Source organism: Hyperoodon ampullatus (assembly GCF_949752795.1).
Source record: "Hyperoodon ampullatus genome assembly, chromosome: 15".
NCBI classification, from domain to species: domain Eukaryota; kingdom Metazoa; phylum Chordata; class Mammalia; order Artiodactyla; family Ziphiidae; genus Hyperoodon; species Hyperoodon ampullatus.
In genome coordinates this window covers 5,807,571-5,828,579 of record NC_136928.1, presented here as the reverse complement: position 1 = coordinate 5,828,579, position 21,009 = coordinate 5,807,571, and the positions used below count along the sequence as shown (strand labels likewise).

At 40.4% G+C, this 21,009-nt stretch overlaps 1 protein-coding gene across 4 annotated transcripts in view; it reads right to left on the bottom strand.

Moving 5' to 3' along the window:
* CTNNA2 (catenin alpha 2) overlaps positions 1 to 21,009 on the bottom strand; it is a gene marked incomplete at both ends in the record, with an annotated part of 1,045,594 nt that overhangs the window by 259,175 nt on the left and 765,410 nt on the right. For all 4 annotated transcript variants that reach the window (XM_079721197.1, XM_079721198.1, XM_079721199.1 and 1 more), the window contains one exon: positions 670 to 750. In XM_079721197.1, the coding sequence (XP_079577323.1) occupies positions 670 to 750 (81 nt within the window). The remainder of the gene's footprint in view (positions 1 to 669; positions 751 to 21,009) is intronic.

Below are 21,009 nucleotides of genomic sequence, written 5' to 3'. Positions count from 1 at the left end.
CATGTACTAGTGTTCATGTAGCACTTTCAAGATGAAAAGGGGCCCTGACTAGAGATTTCTCACCCCTCCCCCAACATGGACCCTTCAGACAAATGATGCCATTAGCCATTTAAATCATCCAACTGCCTTTCCTTGCTTTGGTTCCCTGCTTCCCAAACAACCATCTGATAAGCACATTTTCCCCTAGATTTATATCCTTGAGGAAATACACTGGGTCAGAGACCTTAATTAGCCCATCAGATTAAGAGTTGTGTTTCTCATTAATCATTGGCATTCTTGTTTATTCACTGATTGCCTTGGGAGTTTAAGACCCAGAAGAAATCAGAGGCTGGTTCTTTACACACCTGGATCTGAAAGACTGAAAACCAGATGAGGAAGGCAGAGAATGCATCACCTCTCCACCTGGGAAGATTGTGTCTGGCCAGTGAGAGGGCTCTCCCCAACCTTCCCTCACCTCAGGGATTATTTTCATCACCACACCCTTTGCACCTGTCACATCTCTCTCTGTTCAGCAGACTCTAAGTTGTTGATGAAAAGTTTCTGTGTATATGTAGATGTTATAAAGAATAGCGAGATGAACATCAGCTCTAACACAACACCCTGAAAAAGGACATTCTCAGAAAACCCCCACTAAATACCATGAACCTATAATAAAAACAAAAACAGTACCTGTCTCCTTAGATCCCTTGTTTTCTTGGTCATCTTATCAATTGCAATGTTTAGAGGATCTCCTTTTTCTTTTCTTCCAGTCTATTAAGAAAAGAGAAATAATTTCTGATTTAGAAAAATTCAATGTTAGTGACATTACAGGTTAAAAAAATTCAGAAACACACTTGAGTTGTAGAGTTCAAGACATTTTTAAAAAATGATTCTCTTCAGGCTTCCCTGGTGGCACAGTGGTTGAGGGTCAGCCTGCCGATGCAGGGGACACGGGTTCGTGCCCCAGTCTGAGAAGATCCCACATGCCGCAGAGCGGCTGGGCCCGTGAGCCATGGCCTCTGAGCCTGCGTGTCCGGAGCCTGTGCTTGGCAACGGAAGAGGCCACGACAGTGAGAGGCCCACATACCGCAAAAAAAAAAAAAAAAAAAAAAAAAAAAAAAAAAAAAAAAAAAAAAAAAAAAAAAGATTATCTTCAATACACAGCTAGTACAACTTGGTCTCTAAAGTTGATTTTCTCTGGAGTAAAAAATGATGAAATCAATACATTCTCAAGATGGTTACACATATGTCCATATGCAACTCCATTCAAATCTATGTTTTCTTCCCTTCTCCAGACATTCAGCAATTAGTAAACACAAGGATGTTTTGTTATTGCCTTCAAATACAAATGTTTTGTGTTTTTCTATTATGTAAGCACACTTCCGAATAGAAGATGACTGAGATAGAAACTAAATTATAAAAGAAACTTAAGGTAAATGATCAGAATTCAGAATTTTATACCAATATATCACAGGCCATTTGTAACTTCTGTATCAAAATCAAAAGAGATGTTTTACTAGAAAACATAGTGTTTTAATCTTTGTTCTGCCATGCAGTGGAATGCTAAACATTTTAATAAGGAACCCACAGTTTGAGGTCACGAGGAAAATTTCCCTTATGACTGTAACAAGCAGAGGCAAAGGCAAAAGATAATAATAATAATAATCTTGATAAATTATTCAGTGGAAGTTTGACTAGTTTCTGTTTTCCCTCTTGTTTTTTCTATTTTTTTCATTGCTGTAGTAACACAATTAAAACCAAACCAAACAGAACCTCCATTATCTTTTTAAAACCACAACAGCAACAAGATTCTCATGGATAAAAAGCTCTACATAACTTTGTGGATGGCATTATCTTCCTCTGAAGAGAAAATTGTTCTCAGAATCTTCGTCAAATCTATTAAATTATCTAAACTTTAGTCAAACACCCTACAGATCTATTTATTTATGGTCCTAGTGGCAGGCCAATTCTTGTTCCATACTCAGTCTCTGTAAAACCAAGTAGGTCTCTGCAGTAATTTGTGTATATGATGAAATGAGATCCCAGGTCATAAACTGTGCCTCATGGGATAATGTGTTTCGAGGATCCATAGAAATTAACATTGGACAGATTTCTAGATGTTCTCTTCCAATGGTAAAATCCTGGATGCATAAGGCTGATACATACACATCCAATTTACATATACCTAGATTTAAAGCAGTCACTCTTTTCTACAACTTGCTTAATTAATCATTTTTTCTTGAATGAATGGTAGATGTGTAATCCTATAGGATTTTTCATGAAAAAGCCAAAACCAGGGCATATGTGCATATTTTTAATCAATTAAAACCTACAAATCCCCATCACCATTTTTCCACTCCCTAAACTCAAATGCTGACCCTCTCAGATGTACACTCTGAAGTTTTGTAGGTAGAAAGAGCTTAAAATAAAGTGACCAACATTTACAACTTTGAAACATCAGCATACAATTAGCTAAAAGGAAACAAAAGTATGTGGAGAAGAACGATGCGCTGCTTAATCTTCCGAGGGCTGCTGTCACATAGTGAGCGTGACTTCAGCGCCCTGGCTCTCCATAGTCAGGTGTGACACCAGCTTAGCAGCCAGAGCTGTTTCTTTTCTCTTTGGTTTCCTCCTTGCAAATAGGACGTCTGCCTTCAAAATACGGTCACTTTGACAGGGGTCTGGACCACAATCATTCTGGAACCACAGATTTCTCAAGCCCTTTCCATGTAGGAGAGTAATTAAAAACTTACTTTGAAAAATGAACAATTGTGAGTTTGTTTTAAAATGTGACTATGAGAGAAGCAGACTGGATCACTGAACTTTCCAATGTAAAAAAAGTCAAGACAGTGTGAATACACAAAATAATTACTGAACAAATACTGTGTCATACAGGGCTCATTGCATCCTGCCAGTGACATATCATTATCTCCATTTACAAAGGAGACCATGAGGATGACAGAAGACCTGGGACCAGGGTGAGAGGAGTGAGGCACTTGCCTCAGGTATAAGATGTAAGGGGTCATCAAAGAACTCAGGAATCAAGATAAACAATAGTTTAATGCAATAGTTTAAAAACTCAAAATTAATGCCAAAAAATCTATGCTGAACAAGGATCAAAACTTTAAATAAAGCCAAGTCCTGACAGGGCCAGGATTAGGTGAGGCCAGTAAGGTGCGTCACACAAGTACAGGTCAGATAACATTTTTAAATTTTAAACTTTAAAAAATTAGGGGCTATATTTATACTAAAAAAAAAGTCATTGTTTACCTAAATTTCAAATTTAACTGGGTATAATTTTATGTGCTAAATCCAGCAACCCTACCCCCAGGGGTAATGGGGATGCTCAAAGTTGTAAGTAGGGTGGTTACAGACACACATTCTGTGAATAGCTGGGCAACATGGGATTCTGTATCCCATCTGGCATCAATAACCAGCAACTGTATAGCACATGTCCCAGAGATGTGAGGCATCATGTTGGTCAGCGGGGGGTGGTGGTAGGGGGGTGCAGGGGAGGCACAAAAAGCGAGAGTCACATTCTCACACTTGAGGAGCTCCTAATCCAGTGAGTGACCCCAATGTGAGAGCAAAAAGGCTAACAACTCCACAGAGAGACTAACTCCCTACAGGGCTAAATAAGATGCTCCAAAGAGGAAGGAGATGCTGCATTTGGGAAGTCAGTAATCTCACAGAGGAATCGGAAGATTTAGCTAGACCTTAAGTCCCGGGCAAAATTCGAATAGGAAAGAGGGCGGGCCAAAGTAGCATCAAGAGAAGAAAGAACAAGGCAGGTACTGGGAGGACAGTGAATGGAATGGGCCAGCCTTTTCTCCACGATGTGAAGGGATTGGTTTGACTAGCTCTAGAGACAGGTTATTTTTATAGGAGCTTCTTTATAGTATGATTACAGCCAACTATAGTATGATCTGCAAGTTCAGAGCATCTCTGGTGACATTAGCATTCCAGGTCCCTGTGTTGTTGGGATTCTCTTTGTATAATATTTGTGATCTGGTGTCTTGAGCTTTCAAATCTTTGGCTGAAAGCAGTTCAAAAAACTGCAGTTGACTTGGGTGCCATCTTTGTTTTCATAGTTTAGAGAGGTGAGGGAATGGTAAGGCTGGGACTAGAGCTTAAGAAACTGGGGTCACCAGCTGAAATCATCCATTCACTGGCCCTTTGTTAGCACTAATTTTTAAAAATAAGGTAGGGGCACAGGAACAAGGCTAGTAACCCCTCAATGCTCAGATTTACGTAGTAAATGGGGACCAGCAGCCCATGACTCCATGTTTTCCTGTGCTCTGGTATGACCCCAGGTAGAAATACTTTTAAATTATCAACCTAAATTGGACAGGAAGCTAATCATTGAGAGAGACCAAACAAAGAAAGACTCCTGACTCCTAGTCAGGAGTCCTAGTCAGCCCTTCTTTATTAAGTTCTGTGATCTTGGAATAATGATCTGCTCATTTTTTATGTCTGAGTTTTCTCATAAGCACAATGGATAGCATAATATATGCCCTATCTTCTTCACCAGGTTAGCAGGACAATCAATCAAGGTGTCAATGTGCTGGAAACAATAAAAGGCATTAACAGTATTTAGGGTAATTAGGAAAGTATTTCTACTGTGGAAAAAAATGAAAGTACTGCTTTGGAAACTACACAGAAACTATTTTTAGATCACCTGGACTGCAACTTTCTCCACTCAGGCAGATAATATATGAAAACCTTGCCAAAGACTAGAATTCCTAAAGAAGAGTTATTTCTGTTTAAGGAAGGAATATTTTGGGCGGTTCATTTTAAATGACTAGTATGGGATATTCTAAGAGGTGAAATAAGGGTCAAAAACTCCAGATGAATGTCTTTTACATAGTAGGTTGTTGGATATATTTGTTAAATAACTAAAGATTTGATCATCATGAGCAAATTCTAGTTCCCAGGGAATCAACAAGAAGCCTAACCTAAACTCTCCCTCCCTGACTCTCCAGGCTCTATAAACTAAAAATTGTTTAACAAACTGAAGTGAAGAGAGACCTCTGTCTTCATTTTCACACCATCACCTAGTAAACAAAAGTGTGTGGTCTTCAGCCAGTCATCCCTTTATTCCCTGCCTTTGTTGAACAGAAGGAAACGAAAAGCAGTCATAAGCACTCTCTGCCAATAACTACCTAAGTGATTTGGCACTTCTCTACACTCCAGACTTATCATCTGTCCAATGGAGGGGCCAGAGATGAGTGACAGACCCCAGGAAATGGGTGATCCTGAACGTGTAACCACGCGTCCCTTGTAGGGAGGCTCTCACGGCACTGCAGAATGGGCTAGAATTGGCTGTCAGTTGGGGTATTCTTATCTCTAAAATGTGGATAAATGCTTGCTTTGGGGATTATTGTGAACATAAAAGAGATAGGATCTGGAGCATGTAGCACAGTACCTGACCCAGCAGAGGTAACTCAATCAATTTCTTCTCCTTCCTCACCCCCTCATTCCTCTCAAAGATGAAAAGACCAAAATCCAGAAAGATAAAATCACTGATCACATGGCTCACTAGTGTCTGACCAGGATCTCTGGACTTCCAGCCCAGGGCCATTTCCATTCCATGTCTAAACCTTCTCCCATCTCTAAAATTCTAGGATTCTGTGATTTTATAGAGTTTCATGTTTCTTTTAAAAGGCTCTCAAAAAAAATCCCTGTTTGAGGTATATCCGCCCTATCACATGTTGTCTGCAGACCCTGTGTGCCTTTCTCAGACTGCTCCCTACTTGACTTCTTTATCTTTACCTGCAGAGAACGAGTCGGCAATAGAGATAACCATTTAATAAATATCATTATTAAAAAAAAAAAAGAAGAAGAAGACAGGCACGAGCAATCTCTCACACTGCTTCAGGCAGCCTTCCTAGTTGCCATCTGTTGTGCTAGGGAGGTGCATGTTTATTAAACTTTATTTGTTTTAGTCGCTGGGCTCTATTTTACAAAACACATTTGGGGTAGATCCGCAGCTTGAATTGATGAGAGGGAAGGGAATGAATTTCCTGATTTGGCTTTTTATAGGGGGTCCTTTATTCTCCCAGCCTCTGGCTCTAAATTCAAGTCCAGTTTGCCAAAGTATTAGATGCTGTCAAGAAGACTTTCATATTTTCAGTTTAATCCTACACAAAAATGATTGAGGCCATTAATTGAAATTTTGATTTTTCACCATCATTCTCCAGGAAAAAGATAATATTTTAGTTCATTTTTAAAATAAAACTATCCTTTGTCCTTTTGTGAAATAAAAGCCCTTCTACTTATCAGAAGAGTGTCTTCATTTTTCTTCTTTCTCTCTCTCCCTTTTATTAAATATCCATCATCCCTTCTGAAACACTGAAGACATATGCAGTATATTTAAATTGTATGCTGCATAGTTCACAATTCCTTAATTTATAAAACAAAAAAGTAAGGAATAGTAATTTTTAAATTTCTGAAAGTGACTGTGTATTTGTTTAAAGGCTGTTCCCCATCCAAGACCCTCATTCCACATTAAACACATAATTCAGTACAAGGAGTCACTCATGGAGGCCCTGAGGATATAAATCTATTATCTCAGTGCTTCCATCAGATCTGTGGTTTCATGTTAGTTTCAGGGCACACTATTAATATGTGGGAAATGGCTGTAAGAAAGCAAATGTCTATCACTTTTTCCTTTCCCTCAACAGTACCTGCAAACTTGATTGAATGTATGAGAAATCTTCAAAATACTGTATAACAATGACTCTACTATGCTGAATGCATGGGCAGCTAATCAAATGCCCAGTCTTCAGACTGTTGTCATTTTAAAGAGATGGAAGTCAAAATCATCAGAACAGCAGAAAGCAATAATGTGCCATGCATTCCATCTCCCACACATTTTCCTGTCATTTAAACCTATGATATAGACAACAGGAGGGAGGAGAAAAAATTATCTATTGATCTAGCAGTCACCGTATCATACTGGGAGGGTTGACCATCTACCCTTAAATGCGGCATGTAGAAATCATATTCTTATTACAAATAGCACCAAAAATATGAACGTTTCATAATACCTTTACATTCGGTGTCAATCACAGTCTGAGAATGTGAACCTTTCTAAATATTTCCTTTTCACTAGCTATGGACATTTTTCTTAGAAAAGAAATGGACAATATCTCTTTAGAATGGATAAAAGTTTAGCATCAGCCTCAAATCAAACCCACAATCAGGATACTTTGACCACGTAAAAACCCAGCTTTCCTGGACTCTGGAATAGGGGTGGGAGGATAAAAGTAGAAAGGGAAAAACTGATGAAAATGTGTCAAGGCAAAAATGTGTCTGACATTTCTCTGCCAGGCCTCACCAATGCCCAAGGAAAGAATCATCAATATATAGAAGGTTAAAACAGCAGGATGGCATTATTTGTGAAACTCCCAGACCATACCTACTAGCATAGCAATGTTAGTACACACATCAGGCGGTGCACAGAGAAGGCCTGACTCAGAGAGATCAGGGCACATCACTATTTGTTTTCATTCTCCCAGCAACCTCATGTTCTTTCGGTAAACCCTCTAATTTTTCCTTCTGACTCTCAACCAAGGAGTTCTGGCCCAGGGATAAACTCAGGATAACATCCGAACCAGTGAGATTCAGCTATAAGGTGGTAGGTAAAATTATTAAGAAGGAGGCATATTTTTCTGCACTGAGATTGATAAACTGGAAGCAGATACACCTTGAGCTAGTTAGGGAGTCTTTCAAAATAGATGCCATAAAAAGAAAGCATAGCTGGGAGGTGGGGGGAGGGGAGGGAAGGGGAGAGAGAGAGAGAGACATGAGAGATTAATTGGGGCTGAAAAGAGATGAGATGCTAGGGAAAGGAAATAGAAGGAAAGGGGAAGGAAGGGAAGAGAAGCGGAAGGGAAGTCAGCTTTTGGAGTCAAAACAAATTGGTTCATAGTTTCCATTAAACTGTAAAAATAAAGCTCCATGAGGGTACAGTCTGGGCTTTACCTACCATTATATCTGGCAGCCTGGAGCTTTGCCTGGCACATAATAGGCACTTAAAAATTGTATTATATTAGTGAATGAAACACATGGGTTCCTGAATCCAGCTGTACCTAAATCCATTAGTATCTATCAATACATTTCCTAGTGTCACAAGTTAACCAATTCCCCCACGTTTCTTGATGTTGGATTTCTGTCACTTACAACCAAAGAGGTCTGACTAAATCAGAGACATTACACTACCAGACCAAACTAATTTGAAGGCAGTATGGAAGACAGTGAAACCCCAGCAAGTACCCCATGGACACAGCTCAGAGAACCAAAGGAGCTCAGGCCTTGGTTTCACCTACAGACTTTTTCCCTGCACTAATCACTGCCCAAGTTCTAAATCCTAATATAATATTTCTCCCCTAAATCTGATCAGTCACTAAACTTGAGAATTTTTCCATCACAAAGTCTCTAGGATTCCTGCTGTTCCTCAAATCACTCCACTCATGACACCCAGCTTCCCCAGTGTACATCTCCTACACCACACCAGACTCCCTCAGAACCCTCATTACAGCCTGTTGAGACCAAGCTTTCACTTCTTTGGCTCAATATTCCTCTCAGTTCCCATTTAGTTCTTACTGCATCTCTCCTTCCTAGTAAACTTTTGAGCCTATATTTTAAGACTTCTTAATTTGACCTCCTTCTTGTAGTTGCCCACACCTCTAGTCAATTTGTTCCTTCTCAACAACTCACACACTTTCTGCCTCATGTTGGTGCCTGGTTGAAAGGTGTCATTCTCCCTTCAACCATTTGCCTAAGCAGGATGTACCCATTTTTCAAGCAACAGCTTAAAATCCTCCTCCAGGGAGTGTTTCTAGACTGACCTGGCCCCTGAAGACCTTCCTCTCCTCTGACCATATCCTTCTATTATGTACTGTTCCAAATAATGCGGATGTTAACAACAGACCATCCTGCATTGTTTATCAAGTTTTCATGTTCCTGCAGAGTAGAACCCAAGCTTTTTGTGGATAGTGAATTTTATTTTCTCCTGGAGGACTCAGCATAAAACTCCTAAGAAGTGCTCCAGAAGTGCTTCTATCCACTTGTTTGTGGAGAGAAGGATGGACGGTCCAAGTAGGCTCCTGGGGATAGGAGGTGGGTATGAAAGGGATAAATTATTTGGAAAATGTGGGGTCCTAAAAATAAATTTCACCCACTTCACAATTTGCTGATCAAAGCCATAGGCAGTGGTTGGCACCTGTGTAATGTTACAATTCTTGCTCCTTGATTTATTTTATCAACACAGGTGTAGCCCTCAGTGATTATCTGTCAGACAACACTGCCTAGAAGACAGTTTTCATCAGAGCTCCCCTTTCCCCAGCTGCCAAGCTTGGGTGACTGCTGAGAGCCATGGTTAATTAACCACACATGTCTTTGAAGTCAGTGAGAGACCATGAACTGAGCAAACTGCTAAAAAATGCCATTTTATCTTTACAGTTGAGATGAAAGTAGCCAAGACGAACTGCAAATTTCCATTGATCTTATACACACACACAAACACGTATATACCCACACTGATTAAATGATTTAAATTTCAGTGAAATTTAAACTTCCACTTCATTTTTAAGTGCATATTCTCCAAACCACTCAGTTACAGTTAAAGCTATCAATAGCTAAAGGATCCCAGGAGTCTGGCATTTTCCACCATCTCAAAAAGAGGCCAATAACTGGGTACACATTGCTGAGAGTTCACAGAAATCAGAAAACACTCAGACAGAGGATTACCTCAGTTTATGGAACGTCTATCTGGGTGGAGAACCCAAGCTTTGGCCTTCCTGGGCTTCATCTGCCCATGGATCAGGTGCCAGTTCATATTGTAATTCCTTCATCGTACCTTCCTGCTCTCCCAGCTGACAGAGGCCCATCCTCCCCCGAGTGCCTACAGCCACCTATATCATTTATTTCATTGCCAGTTTCCACGCAGGCAACAACTGTGTATTGTGCAAATCTCTTGCATTGTTAATTGAATTTCAGATGTCACACTCTAAAGCTAAAATACAAATATATAAGATGCATCATTACAATCCTTTATTGTTCAGAAACTTGTCATGACTATACGCCCCTTCTTCCCAATTAGAAATACAGGAGTTTAAGGACAATGTATTTGTCAGCTTGGGCTGACACAACAAAATACCACAGACTGGGTGGCTTAAACAAGATAAATTTATTTTCTCACTATTCAGGAGGAAATATTATGGAAAGCCAAGATCAAGGTCTGGCAGGTTTGGTTTCTGATGAGAGATCTCTTCCTTGCTAACATACATAACCGAGCTCTCTAGTGTCCCTCTTAAAAGGGCACTAATCCTATCATGAGGGTCCCACTCTAATAATTTATCTAAACCTAATTATCTCCAAGAGGCCCCATCTCCAAATATGATCACATTAGAGGTAGGGCTTCACTATATGAATTTTGGAGGGACACAATTAAGTGCATAGCAGACAAGAAGATGTCAGCCAATCACACTTCCTTGAAACTGAAGTTTCTTGCACAGTCCTTACCACAGACTAGATACCAAGCAAATTAGAAATATGTATCAATAGGTACATATGAATATGTATTAAATAATAATAAATGCAATAATTAGTATTCTGGCTGTTTGACACAATGACATGATATGGATCCTTGGGGGCAAGGCTACATGTGTGCAGAGCTGGAAATAGAGTAGCTGTAGCTTCACCACAGGTAGAGTAATAGTATTACCTACCCTCTTTTTATGCTCATTCTCTTCCTTGCCTGTTCCAAACCTCATGTGAGCAAAAAGAAGACAGAAATCAAAGCCTTTGATTGTATGCATAGGATTAATATGCACACACTTGGGAAAAGAAACATACAAATTGTACATGATTTTGTCAAAATTTTCTTTCAAAATAGTGGGAGATGGGAGTAGGTAAGCTTGAGGACACTAGATACCAAAAAGAAATGGGTTTGGTGAAATGACACTTCTAAGGGACAAAGAGGCCATCCAAGAGAGCATCTGGGAGGCTTCTGTTTGCCAACCTTACAGCAGAACAAAATGAAGAAGTTTCCTTTGTGACACTGGGAAGAGGAAATACACAGATTGGGAGTGTCAGGCACTTCCTGCATGCCCAGGGGACCCCCAAAGAGATTTCCTTGCACTCTTCAGAGCCAAGGCTTTTTTCCTCCCCAAATCAAATCTGACCTTTCTTGGTCCTTGCAAAGCCTGTGAGGACCACCTCTCCTCGTCCTCTCAGCATCACCACCCCCCATTCTACGTCATGGCCCCTCTTCTTCCTCTCACACTCCCCTTCAAAAGGTCAGCACTATCTGGAAAGCCACCATACAGGTCTTGGCCACTTTACATCCTATCATTATGAGGGAACTAAGAGAGAATAATATTTTGTTTTTAATTATCTGGACAGTCAAAATAACTGAAGAAATATTTTAACTACTTAGACACTAGCAAGCCCCAATCAAGAGCTGCTAACCTCATTGTTAGCCCTTTTGCTTATCAAGACTTGGACTCTTTCTCAACTTCCCAAACCCACCCCCAAGCCAGACTTCAAGGCCAGGCGGCTCCCCACCCCCAGCACCAATATCTCAAGACCACTGCTGAGTGACCGGGGTCCAAGCACAGGGCACTCCTCATGCTTAGGTGACTCAGGGACCACTCTGAGGCCCTTCTCACTAAGAGTGCTTGGAATCTGACCCATGATGGAACTATCTCATGGGGCCTTTGCTCACACTTGGAACCGATGAAAACTTTATGAGGCAAACAGCATTTTTTGCAGCATGACAATTAAAAACTAAACTAAATAGAGAGCAGGCCGAAACCCTGGAACACATGTCTTACATCGTCCCAAATATTCCTCACTATGTGGCTCCCATAAACACCATCTGCTGTGTTAATTTGTAAAGAATTACAAGGTTCTTAAGATTACACTTTGCTCTCTGTAGCATACACTGTGTCTATTAAGGGGGAGAGTTGAGAATGTGCATCACGACAAGCCAGACACTGAGATCTTTTTCCTTCCTATGCTTGGATCCTACTGAAAGTTCTCTAAGTCTGCAGGGAATTTTAAAAAGTGTATCGTATTCTCTCTAGACCAGCTGCAGGAAAAAAATTCAAAACAAAATATACACACAGCAAAATCTTTGCCTGGATTATAATCCTAGCATCTTATACATTTTCAAGTTGTGTGTGCATGCCCCACTTCACTGAATCCTCATGACAATGCAAAGTCTTTGACTATAAGTTAAAGAGGATAAATAGCCCAAATTAAAAGAATTTCTTGGGTGAGACTTAATCCTCCATCATGAAGTTCTGACCTCTAGGGCCCCTCAGAGCCCTTGGGTGTTAGCTGTTTCTCGATTGTTCATCCCTGTCTACTGACAGAGCCAGAAGAGAAGCATCTTGTGCCCAAGCACATGTCTCTGACAGTGCAGGGCTATGGTGACTGGCCATCAATGTAAGCTTTTAGGTGGATTAAGTCCCCAGGGTGTTGTTGGTTAAATGATAGTAAGTGGTGTCCAGAAATGAGAAGGTAGATAGGAGAGTCTTAGGCTCAATAACCCGAGGCTGGAAACTGTCGATGTGAGATAATTGTTACAAATGAAGATCCCTGGGTTCCTCTACCAAGAGATTCCATTCCATAGCTCTGGAGTAGGTTGTAAATCTGTATGTTTAATAAACTTTTAAAAAATTACAAACAAGTTCTGGAAATACACAGATCGTTTCAGTGGGTCCCAACCTGATGAATCATTTATTAAACAAAATCTTTCCAATTAATACCCAGGAACCTGCATTTCAGATTGCCATGGAATTCTGTTGCTCAGCCTGATTTGGGACCAATGAGTTTTACAATGATTTACTACTAGTAAGCCTGAAATAGGACCAACGATCCACAATTAAGGCAAATCTGCTTAATTCCGAATGAATCAGTCACTGTATCTCCAAAATAAATTTCATAACCAATCCACTTAATTCGAAAAGGAAAGCCATACTGCAGAGTAGACACAGCCTGCAACATCATTTCAGAAAAAGTCCCCGAAAGAAAGCTGAACCAACTCCCCCAAATTTCTTGCCTGCCATGGTCACATCTACAAGTAGACGTTAAAATAAGGCTGCTAGATACAATGGACACAGAAATACAGGAGGCTGCTGATCTTTCTAAAGCATAGAGAGCTTTACAGAATTGCAAAGTCACATACACTCAAAAACAGGATCCTGATCCGGCAGCATTTCAGAGTTTCTGCTGGTAAACCCAAGTCTACACTCTGATGATTTCTCAACATTTTCTGAAAATTTACTCCCAAATTCTTCTCCCCATGGTCCCAATCTCTCTGCTCCCTTGTAAGTACCTCCCAGTTCTCAGAGAAGCATTTCTCTCAACACCCCATATTAATCTCCCATATGCTAACTCTGCCTTGTTTCCCCATCCCGAAGCATCCTCTACAGCCCAGATCAAGCTCTCCCTGACCCCACAGCCAACACAGAATTCTGCCTTCTCTGAACCACAGTAGCAACTGGTAGAGTCCTTTCTGATATTAGGCCATAGCATCCCTCTTAGACAAATCCCTGAACAGCCTTTGGGCAAGCTGGCTCTGGATGGTTTCACCCTGCATCCCTCACAGAGATTTGGCTATAGCTGCCCCCGGACTTCCAAGCTCTCATGAAAAAAGGCAGGAGTAAGACTAAATGTGTTTGCTTGAATTTTCTCTGTTTACTCTCAGCTGAACTGCAGTTGAACCATAGTTGCTTCCCATTATATCATCAATCCTATGAAAGAGCAGGATTTGGGGCACTAATTGTAAAGGAAAAAAAACTACTGAAACAGGTTGGCAGCAACACCCAAATTGTTTGGTGATGCATCTGTCGGTTATCTATATAACACAGTAGCGTAAAATAAAAAGGCTGTGTCAACTCCAAGGGTCATCTTAGTCTACTGAGTGCTGTGATTCTAAGACTTGGGGCAAGTGGAGATGGATGCTGTGATAAAGAAATCAGTGTTACCTCATTCTTAGGTAAAATGACAATGCAAATGAAACTGCCAGTCCACAACCACCAAGCACCCTTCCTTCTTGCCTTCTCCCAAGCCTTCCCTTCCTTCAAACAATTTTTGAAGCAGACACAAACAGTATTAAGTTACATCTTGGCTCTGCTACCTAACAGCTGTGTAACCCTTGAAAATTAAACTCACTAAATCTCAGTCCTCAGCCACAGAATAGTGAAAAGAATGCCTAGCTGTAGATTGGGGTGAAATAATACATGCAAAATGTCTGTCTATAAGTCTAACATGAAAATCAGCAGGTTCCTGACCCTGACTTTTTGTCCTCTCTTCATAGTAAACCTCTTCAGGAGAGGCACAATGCCCAGCATCTGAACCATGAATGGATGAATGATGGATGGATTGACTGTCTAGGGAGAAAACATTGTTTTATAGATTGGATCTGGGTTTACACAGACTAGCCAGTTGAAAATCTTTTGACATCTGAGTGGTATTAACACTCATGGAATTTTCACCATTTTAAAGTCGATTTATAACACAATTCAAATATAAGGCCATGAAAAAGGAGAACCAGACATGGATCCTGAAACTTTACTAATAAAGTAGTGAGAAATTCAAACCCAAAAGCTGAGGTTTCCTATGCTAGTGAGAGATGGGGAACAAATGTTGGAGACTGATTCCTTCCTTCAGTCCCATGTATGGGTAATGAAATCAGGAGTGAACACACCTTACTAATGATTTTAATCAAACTGAGCACCTAGAACTAACTGCCAGGAGAGGGAAATCCCCCAAGTAGCACAAGTGGATTCTATTTCAGTTCCCCTTATTTGGCACGTCAAGGAAGGCATGGCCTGACTGAAATCAGGAAGCCAGATGCAGCAGATCTGTCATGTCTGCCCCATACTGATGGGGAGTCAGAGAGCGAAGCTGCTAATTACTTATTCACACCTAGGTAAGTGGGGCCTCCAGAGATGGATCTGAGCAGCCAAAACACACCTCTTTTCTAAGTATGCCTTCTACTGTGATGCAAAGTCTAGAGAGCTATCATTAGAGTTTTATTTTAATTCATTGATAATGACTCTAGAAGTTCCCTGGTAAAATACTAATAAAATTGAGAAAGACCTTAAGTATATAATCTGCTCACTGGTTGTTCATCTGTTTATCCTGTTAGACACTTCATGGGATTAGTACACTTCATGGGATTAGTAACTTCATCCTTCTGGTTTACCTGTATGTGTATTTCACTAAATCCAGTAACAGGCATGTGAATCCTCGATGAAGCAGTGACATAAAATGGTTGACATTTTGGAAAATAGAAAGTTGATCTCTACACAGGACAAAAGTAGCATAGAAACCTTTATGGGGGGTCTAGAAAAGGAAAGCTTAGAGAGTTGAAAGCAAACTCTGGTCCCATTAGGAAATCCATGGATCAGGGATTTTAGGATTAGAAATTAGATGTATCCATGACAGTAAACAAAAAGACTGAGGGGAAAAAGATCAAATGATATGGAGAAGGAAAAAAAAAAAAAAGATATGTGTGGAGTTTAAGGCAAAGGATGGCTGAAACCTTACCCTGGAGGTTGGCGACTCTAGCACTGTGTTGGATGCAAAGTAGGAACCATCAAGGGAACAGAACAACAGGCCAGGGATCCAGTTACTATCATTTAGGTGGATGGTACTAATAGGTAGTCAAAATAGAAGTCAGAAACCAAGAACCAGAAGGGAGGTTCAAGTCTGGAGTGAAATCAGCAGTAAGTCTGTCTTAAGGGTGAATCACTGGGTTATGGTTCAAGTCCTTTTATTCCTTGTGCAGAAGCCAGAATGGCATTAAGTTCAAAGTTGTCTAGGTAATCTGTCCCGCTCTCCCACCCACATGTAAACAAGCATGAAGCCAGGCTTACTACCACCCAGCCATGTACCCCGGTGTCCCCTCTCCTCCTCCCTATTCAGAGAGCTCCCCAGGAACACTTGCCTCCTGGAAGGGCTTTTCCACCGGAACCCTTTCTCCAGGGCTATCCCAACCCTCTCTTTACCTTCTTTCCCCTGTGATTAATCAAGACCTGCTAAGTGGAAAACAAAGAAATAAACAAAGAGAAGAACTAACAAATCAATCAACATTAAATACAATCTAATTATCCTGGCTTAGGCTTCTTAAACTCAGTTCTCCAGCAGCAGAACCATCAAGCACTGGACCAGGCTTCCATCTGTGGTGGTCTGAGCCAAGGTAGACTTTGTAAGCTGCATATCACAGCAGCCAGGCTGACCTTTGTCTCTATGTGCCCTGGGGTCAGCCACCACATCCTACTTCAAACAGTAGACCATTCTGTCGAAAAGCAAGTATTTCCTGAGCACCTACTTGATATTGAGCCCTGTAGAGGTGTGATATGAGCTGAATTATGTCCCCCTCCCTGCAAAAAGAAACTCATACGTTGAGGTGCTAACCCCATAGTGCCTCAGAGTGTGACTATTTGGAGACAGAATCTTTAAAGAGATAATTAAGGTTAAATGAAGTCATTAGGGTGGGTCCTAATTCCATATGACTAGTGTCTCTAAAGAAGAAGAGATTAGATATAGAAAAACACAGGAAAGATCATGAGAGAAGAAGCCTGTTTATTTACAAGCCTGAGAGAAAGGCCTCAGAACAAACCCACCCTGCAGACACCTTGATTTCAGACTTCTAGTCTCCAGAACTGTGAGAAAATAAATTTCCATTTTTAAAACCCCAGTCTGTGGTACTTTGTTACGGCAGCCCTAGAAAACTAATGCAAGGTGCAGCAGGAAATACCAAAGTAATGATTTGTTGAGTTTTTGATTTCCTGTTAAATACATTACTGACTCAGGCTAAGAAAAAGTCCAAGAGAACTGAGGTGAGGGCAGCGAGGGAAGATGTGACTGTCTCCAGAAATCTTAATTGATTTCTCAGAAAGGTCTTCAGTTTTTCACAGCACACAGCATATATCAATCAGTCCGTCTGACTCTCATCCAATAATTAGAAAATGAGTATCCTAAGTCTCAGAGCAGAATTCTTGTTCTGAATGCCAGGATGGCTTCCGGTGTTTTTTTTTTTTTTTTTTTTTTTTTTTTTTTTTTTTTTTTGCAGTACGCAGGCCTCTCACTGTTGTGGCCTCTCCTGTTGCGGAGCACAGTCTCCAGACGCGCGGGCTCAGCGGCCATGGTTCACGGGCCTAGCTGCTCCACGGCATGTGGGATCTTCCCGGACCGGGGCACGAACCCGTGTCCCCTGCATCGGCAGGCGGACTCTCAACCACTGCGCCACCAGGGAAGCCCTGTTTTTTTTTTTTTTTCCTTGCTCTTTAAAGAGTCCCACAGCTGTTATTAAAAACTAGAAGCTATCAGATAGATAGATAGATAGATAGATGATAGATATAGATAAACCACTTAAAGCAATCTTCTTCATACATCCTCACACATTTCCATTTCACAAAACAGCCAAAGACAGTTTAGTCTCATATTCTCTCACAATTTAATTCACATAAAAATGTAATATTTTGTCCTCTAAATGTAAGTTTGCAGGTGCTTTTGATTAAGGAGCCTAAATGAGGTATTTAAGTAGCTATATGATGCCTATTCCCTTATTGGTAACTTTTTTTTTTCTTGGTGTGCCTCTCAGAGTTCCAGTTTAACATACCTAGTACTTCACGCAGGTAGCTGATAGCTATGTATTTGAGATGTCTTAGCAGCAACCCACATGTTGACTAAAGGGAGTGATGAAATCCCTATGAGGTCATGGCTAAACTTTCAGTCCCGATTCATTCACTTCACCAATTAACATAAGGAATCATATAATGACCACAGTGCTAGACACTGGAGACATAGCAAACTGTCATGGTTGCTACTGAAAATGAGTAGGACACTGTGGGGCTCATGGGCACGGAAGCCTTTCTGTGTCCCCCATTTCTCGTTTGTATGGACTAGACTTCAGCCTCTATGACCTTCCCTGAGTTCCAAAGGGCAGGTTCAAACAGTTGTTAATCAGGGAAGGGAGGGGATGCAGAGACAAGGGGGGAGCAGTCAAGAAACAATAGTGTAGCCTTGGGGCAGGGTCCTGGTTCCACCTCAAGGGATACACATAACAGTATATTTGAGCTCTTCTGCAGAACTAAAACCCTCAACAAATGGAAGATGTTAACTGCTTGATGAAGCATTCTTCACTCCAGAGAGAAGGTCATAGTTTGATAACCTCAAGAACCACAGAAGCTCATCAGGAGATCACCTGAGTCCAGATTAAAGGAATGCAGGCCCTGCACACACCCTGATCCTTATCAGCAATCCGGCCCTTTAACCATTGCTATAAAACTCCTCACCAAATTTCCCCAGGTTGGGACATACAGTTTTTGAGGGCATGAGCCTGCTATGTCCCCCTTTTCCTTGCAATGAAATAAAGCTATTGTTCTTCTTCAGCCAAAACTCTGTCTCTGAGATTTGATCTGGCACCAGTGCACAGAGGCCAAGTTTTCTGCATCACTACCTGCAGAGTTAGAGTCTAAGGCATGGTTTCCTACCTGAAGCACTACTGACATCTAGGGCTAGTATATTCTTTACTGCAGAGGCTGCCCTATGCTTTGTAGGGTATTTAGCAGCATCCCTGGTCTCTACCAGCTGGATGCTAGTATAGCACCACTTCCTCCAGTTGTTCCAACCAAAAATATCTCCAGACATTGGCACCCTGGAGATGGAAGTGCAAAATAGCACCCACTTGAGAATTATTGGCCTAATGAGTAAGAAAGATAATTTTAAAAGCAATTATAGTGCAAAAACATAAGTGCTACAGTACAGATACAGTGCACATGAAGGGAACCAAGTAAACTGAGGGGTGGTGGTAAAAACAAAAAAGCAAAACTGCTTTCTCAATGAAGAGATGTAAAATAGAGACACACAATAGTTACTTATTTGGTTTCTACCATGTGTTAAACATTAAATTTTGCTTGCTTGTTTAATCTCTACAAAATGTCCTTATGCTAACCACTTTACAGATGTGCTCAAAGACAGAAATAAGCTTATTCAGCATTCAAAGACTGAGAGATAGACCCAGAATCTAACCTGGGTTGTAAACTCAAGTCTTTCAAACTCTTTAGGAATGGAGAAATTTTAAGAAAATATTTTGCTACATGAGAACTAAAGTACTCACATATTGAAACAACAACAAGAACAACAAAACACTTCTCTAAATATGGGGCTTGCATAGCATTTTGAGACACTAAGTAAATGTATCATTGAAATAATTTAAATTGGAAATTGGTTTATTGCAATGAGTAGAGGGTCTACTGGAGAGGTTCTGGGATTCTACAGCATCCATCCTATGTTTATGAGTGAATGGATTGGCCTGGCTGCCAGAGGTCCCCAAAACCTACCTGCCAACTAAGTACCATCCACAGAACCAGTCATCTCATAGGAACCATGATGATACCTTCCAATTTGCTTCAATTGTCCCAGCATAATTAATAAAAATGCATTCTTTTACTCTCAAAAGTGCCCAATTTGGATGACATGTTTTATGATCCCATTATTATTAGTCTAATTAACTCTTGAGCTGAAAAATTATTAGGCCAGCTAATTTATGTCACTTTACATCATCAGATTCACTGTGTGAAAACCCAACCCATTATTTGATTGCTATATTTAATAATACACATATGTTACTTCCTAAAATCTTATAATGTCAATCTAACACCTTTAAGATAATGTCCAAGACGGTTCTGGCCAATTTGACCTCAGTGTGGCTTTCCAATCTTATCTTCTACCTGCAACACAACCTCATGTGCTAGTCAGTATTCTTGGAACAGATCATGCTTTCATGCCTCTAGTTTCTACCACATGGCATTCTCAATGCCCATATTTCCTCCTACATTTTGTTCAATATCAGTGATCACTGCGATAGACCCTGCAGCATCCTCCCCATCACTCCTCACCTGACTATTGAGGATCCCCTTCAAATGCCATCTCCTCTAAAGAATCCCTGATTTCCTCAGACATCAGTTGCTCCTCACTGTGTGTGCCTGCATTATACTTCATTCATCCTTCTATTATGGTTCTTTTCATCTTTTCAGGTTCATGTGTCTGTGCCATTCATACTACTAGAAAGTCATCCTTATCATTGTATCACAAACGTCTTGCACTACCTGGTATTCAGTGACATTTGACGGGTATTTGCTGATTAATGACTACCACTCGTGACTGTTGAAATCAGAATTGGCCACATTTTGGACAATCAATAGGAATTTGCTGAGTGCCTACCAGGTGGCAGGTGTGTGGCTTTTGCTTTGTGAGGTTATAGTGAGAAGCCAGAATACCTGTGTCTTATTTCCCATTTTGCTTTTCTGTCTTTCTGTGAGGCAAGACAAGTCACTGAATTCTATTAGATCTCAGCTTTCTTATCTCTAAAGCAAGATATTAGAACTAAACAATTTCCAAGTTTTTTTTCCCCTCAACTATACATCATCCTTTGTCAAGGTAACATACCAAAGTCTTCTGACTAGTCCTTAGTTAATTAGCATTGACTTGACGTTATGGATATTTTTTTTCTCAGTATTTTTACAAACAGTTTTTAAAATTATAAGATAATATATGTTAGTTAAATATTTTGAATAATACTTATGTAAATAAAGTAAAATATGAAATCCTCCCCCATCAACACAAATGTAGCCCCTTCTGCAGAGAAACTATTGGTAATAATATTTTGCCAGTTCTCCTACTATCACTTCCCTTTCTAGAGTTGATATATCAATATCTATCAATCTACCTATCTATCTATCTATTTACCTACCTATCTATGTCCTCCCCTCTCCCCAAATCTGCCAAACCTATCAGCCAGTCACAAATTCAAAATAGGCTGTTAAGGAGAGTTAGTGAAATTTGGAATATGCCCCTAAATTTGGAGCTTGGTTTCACAAAAGATGAATCTGACATTTCCAAAACTATCTGTATCATGTAAGTGCTTTAAGAACAAATGCACGCATAAAATAGGCCATCAGGCTAACTGATACTTTCAAAAGCTTTTTTACACCCAAATTAGCC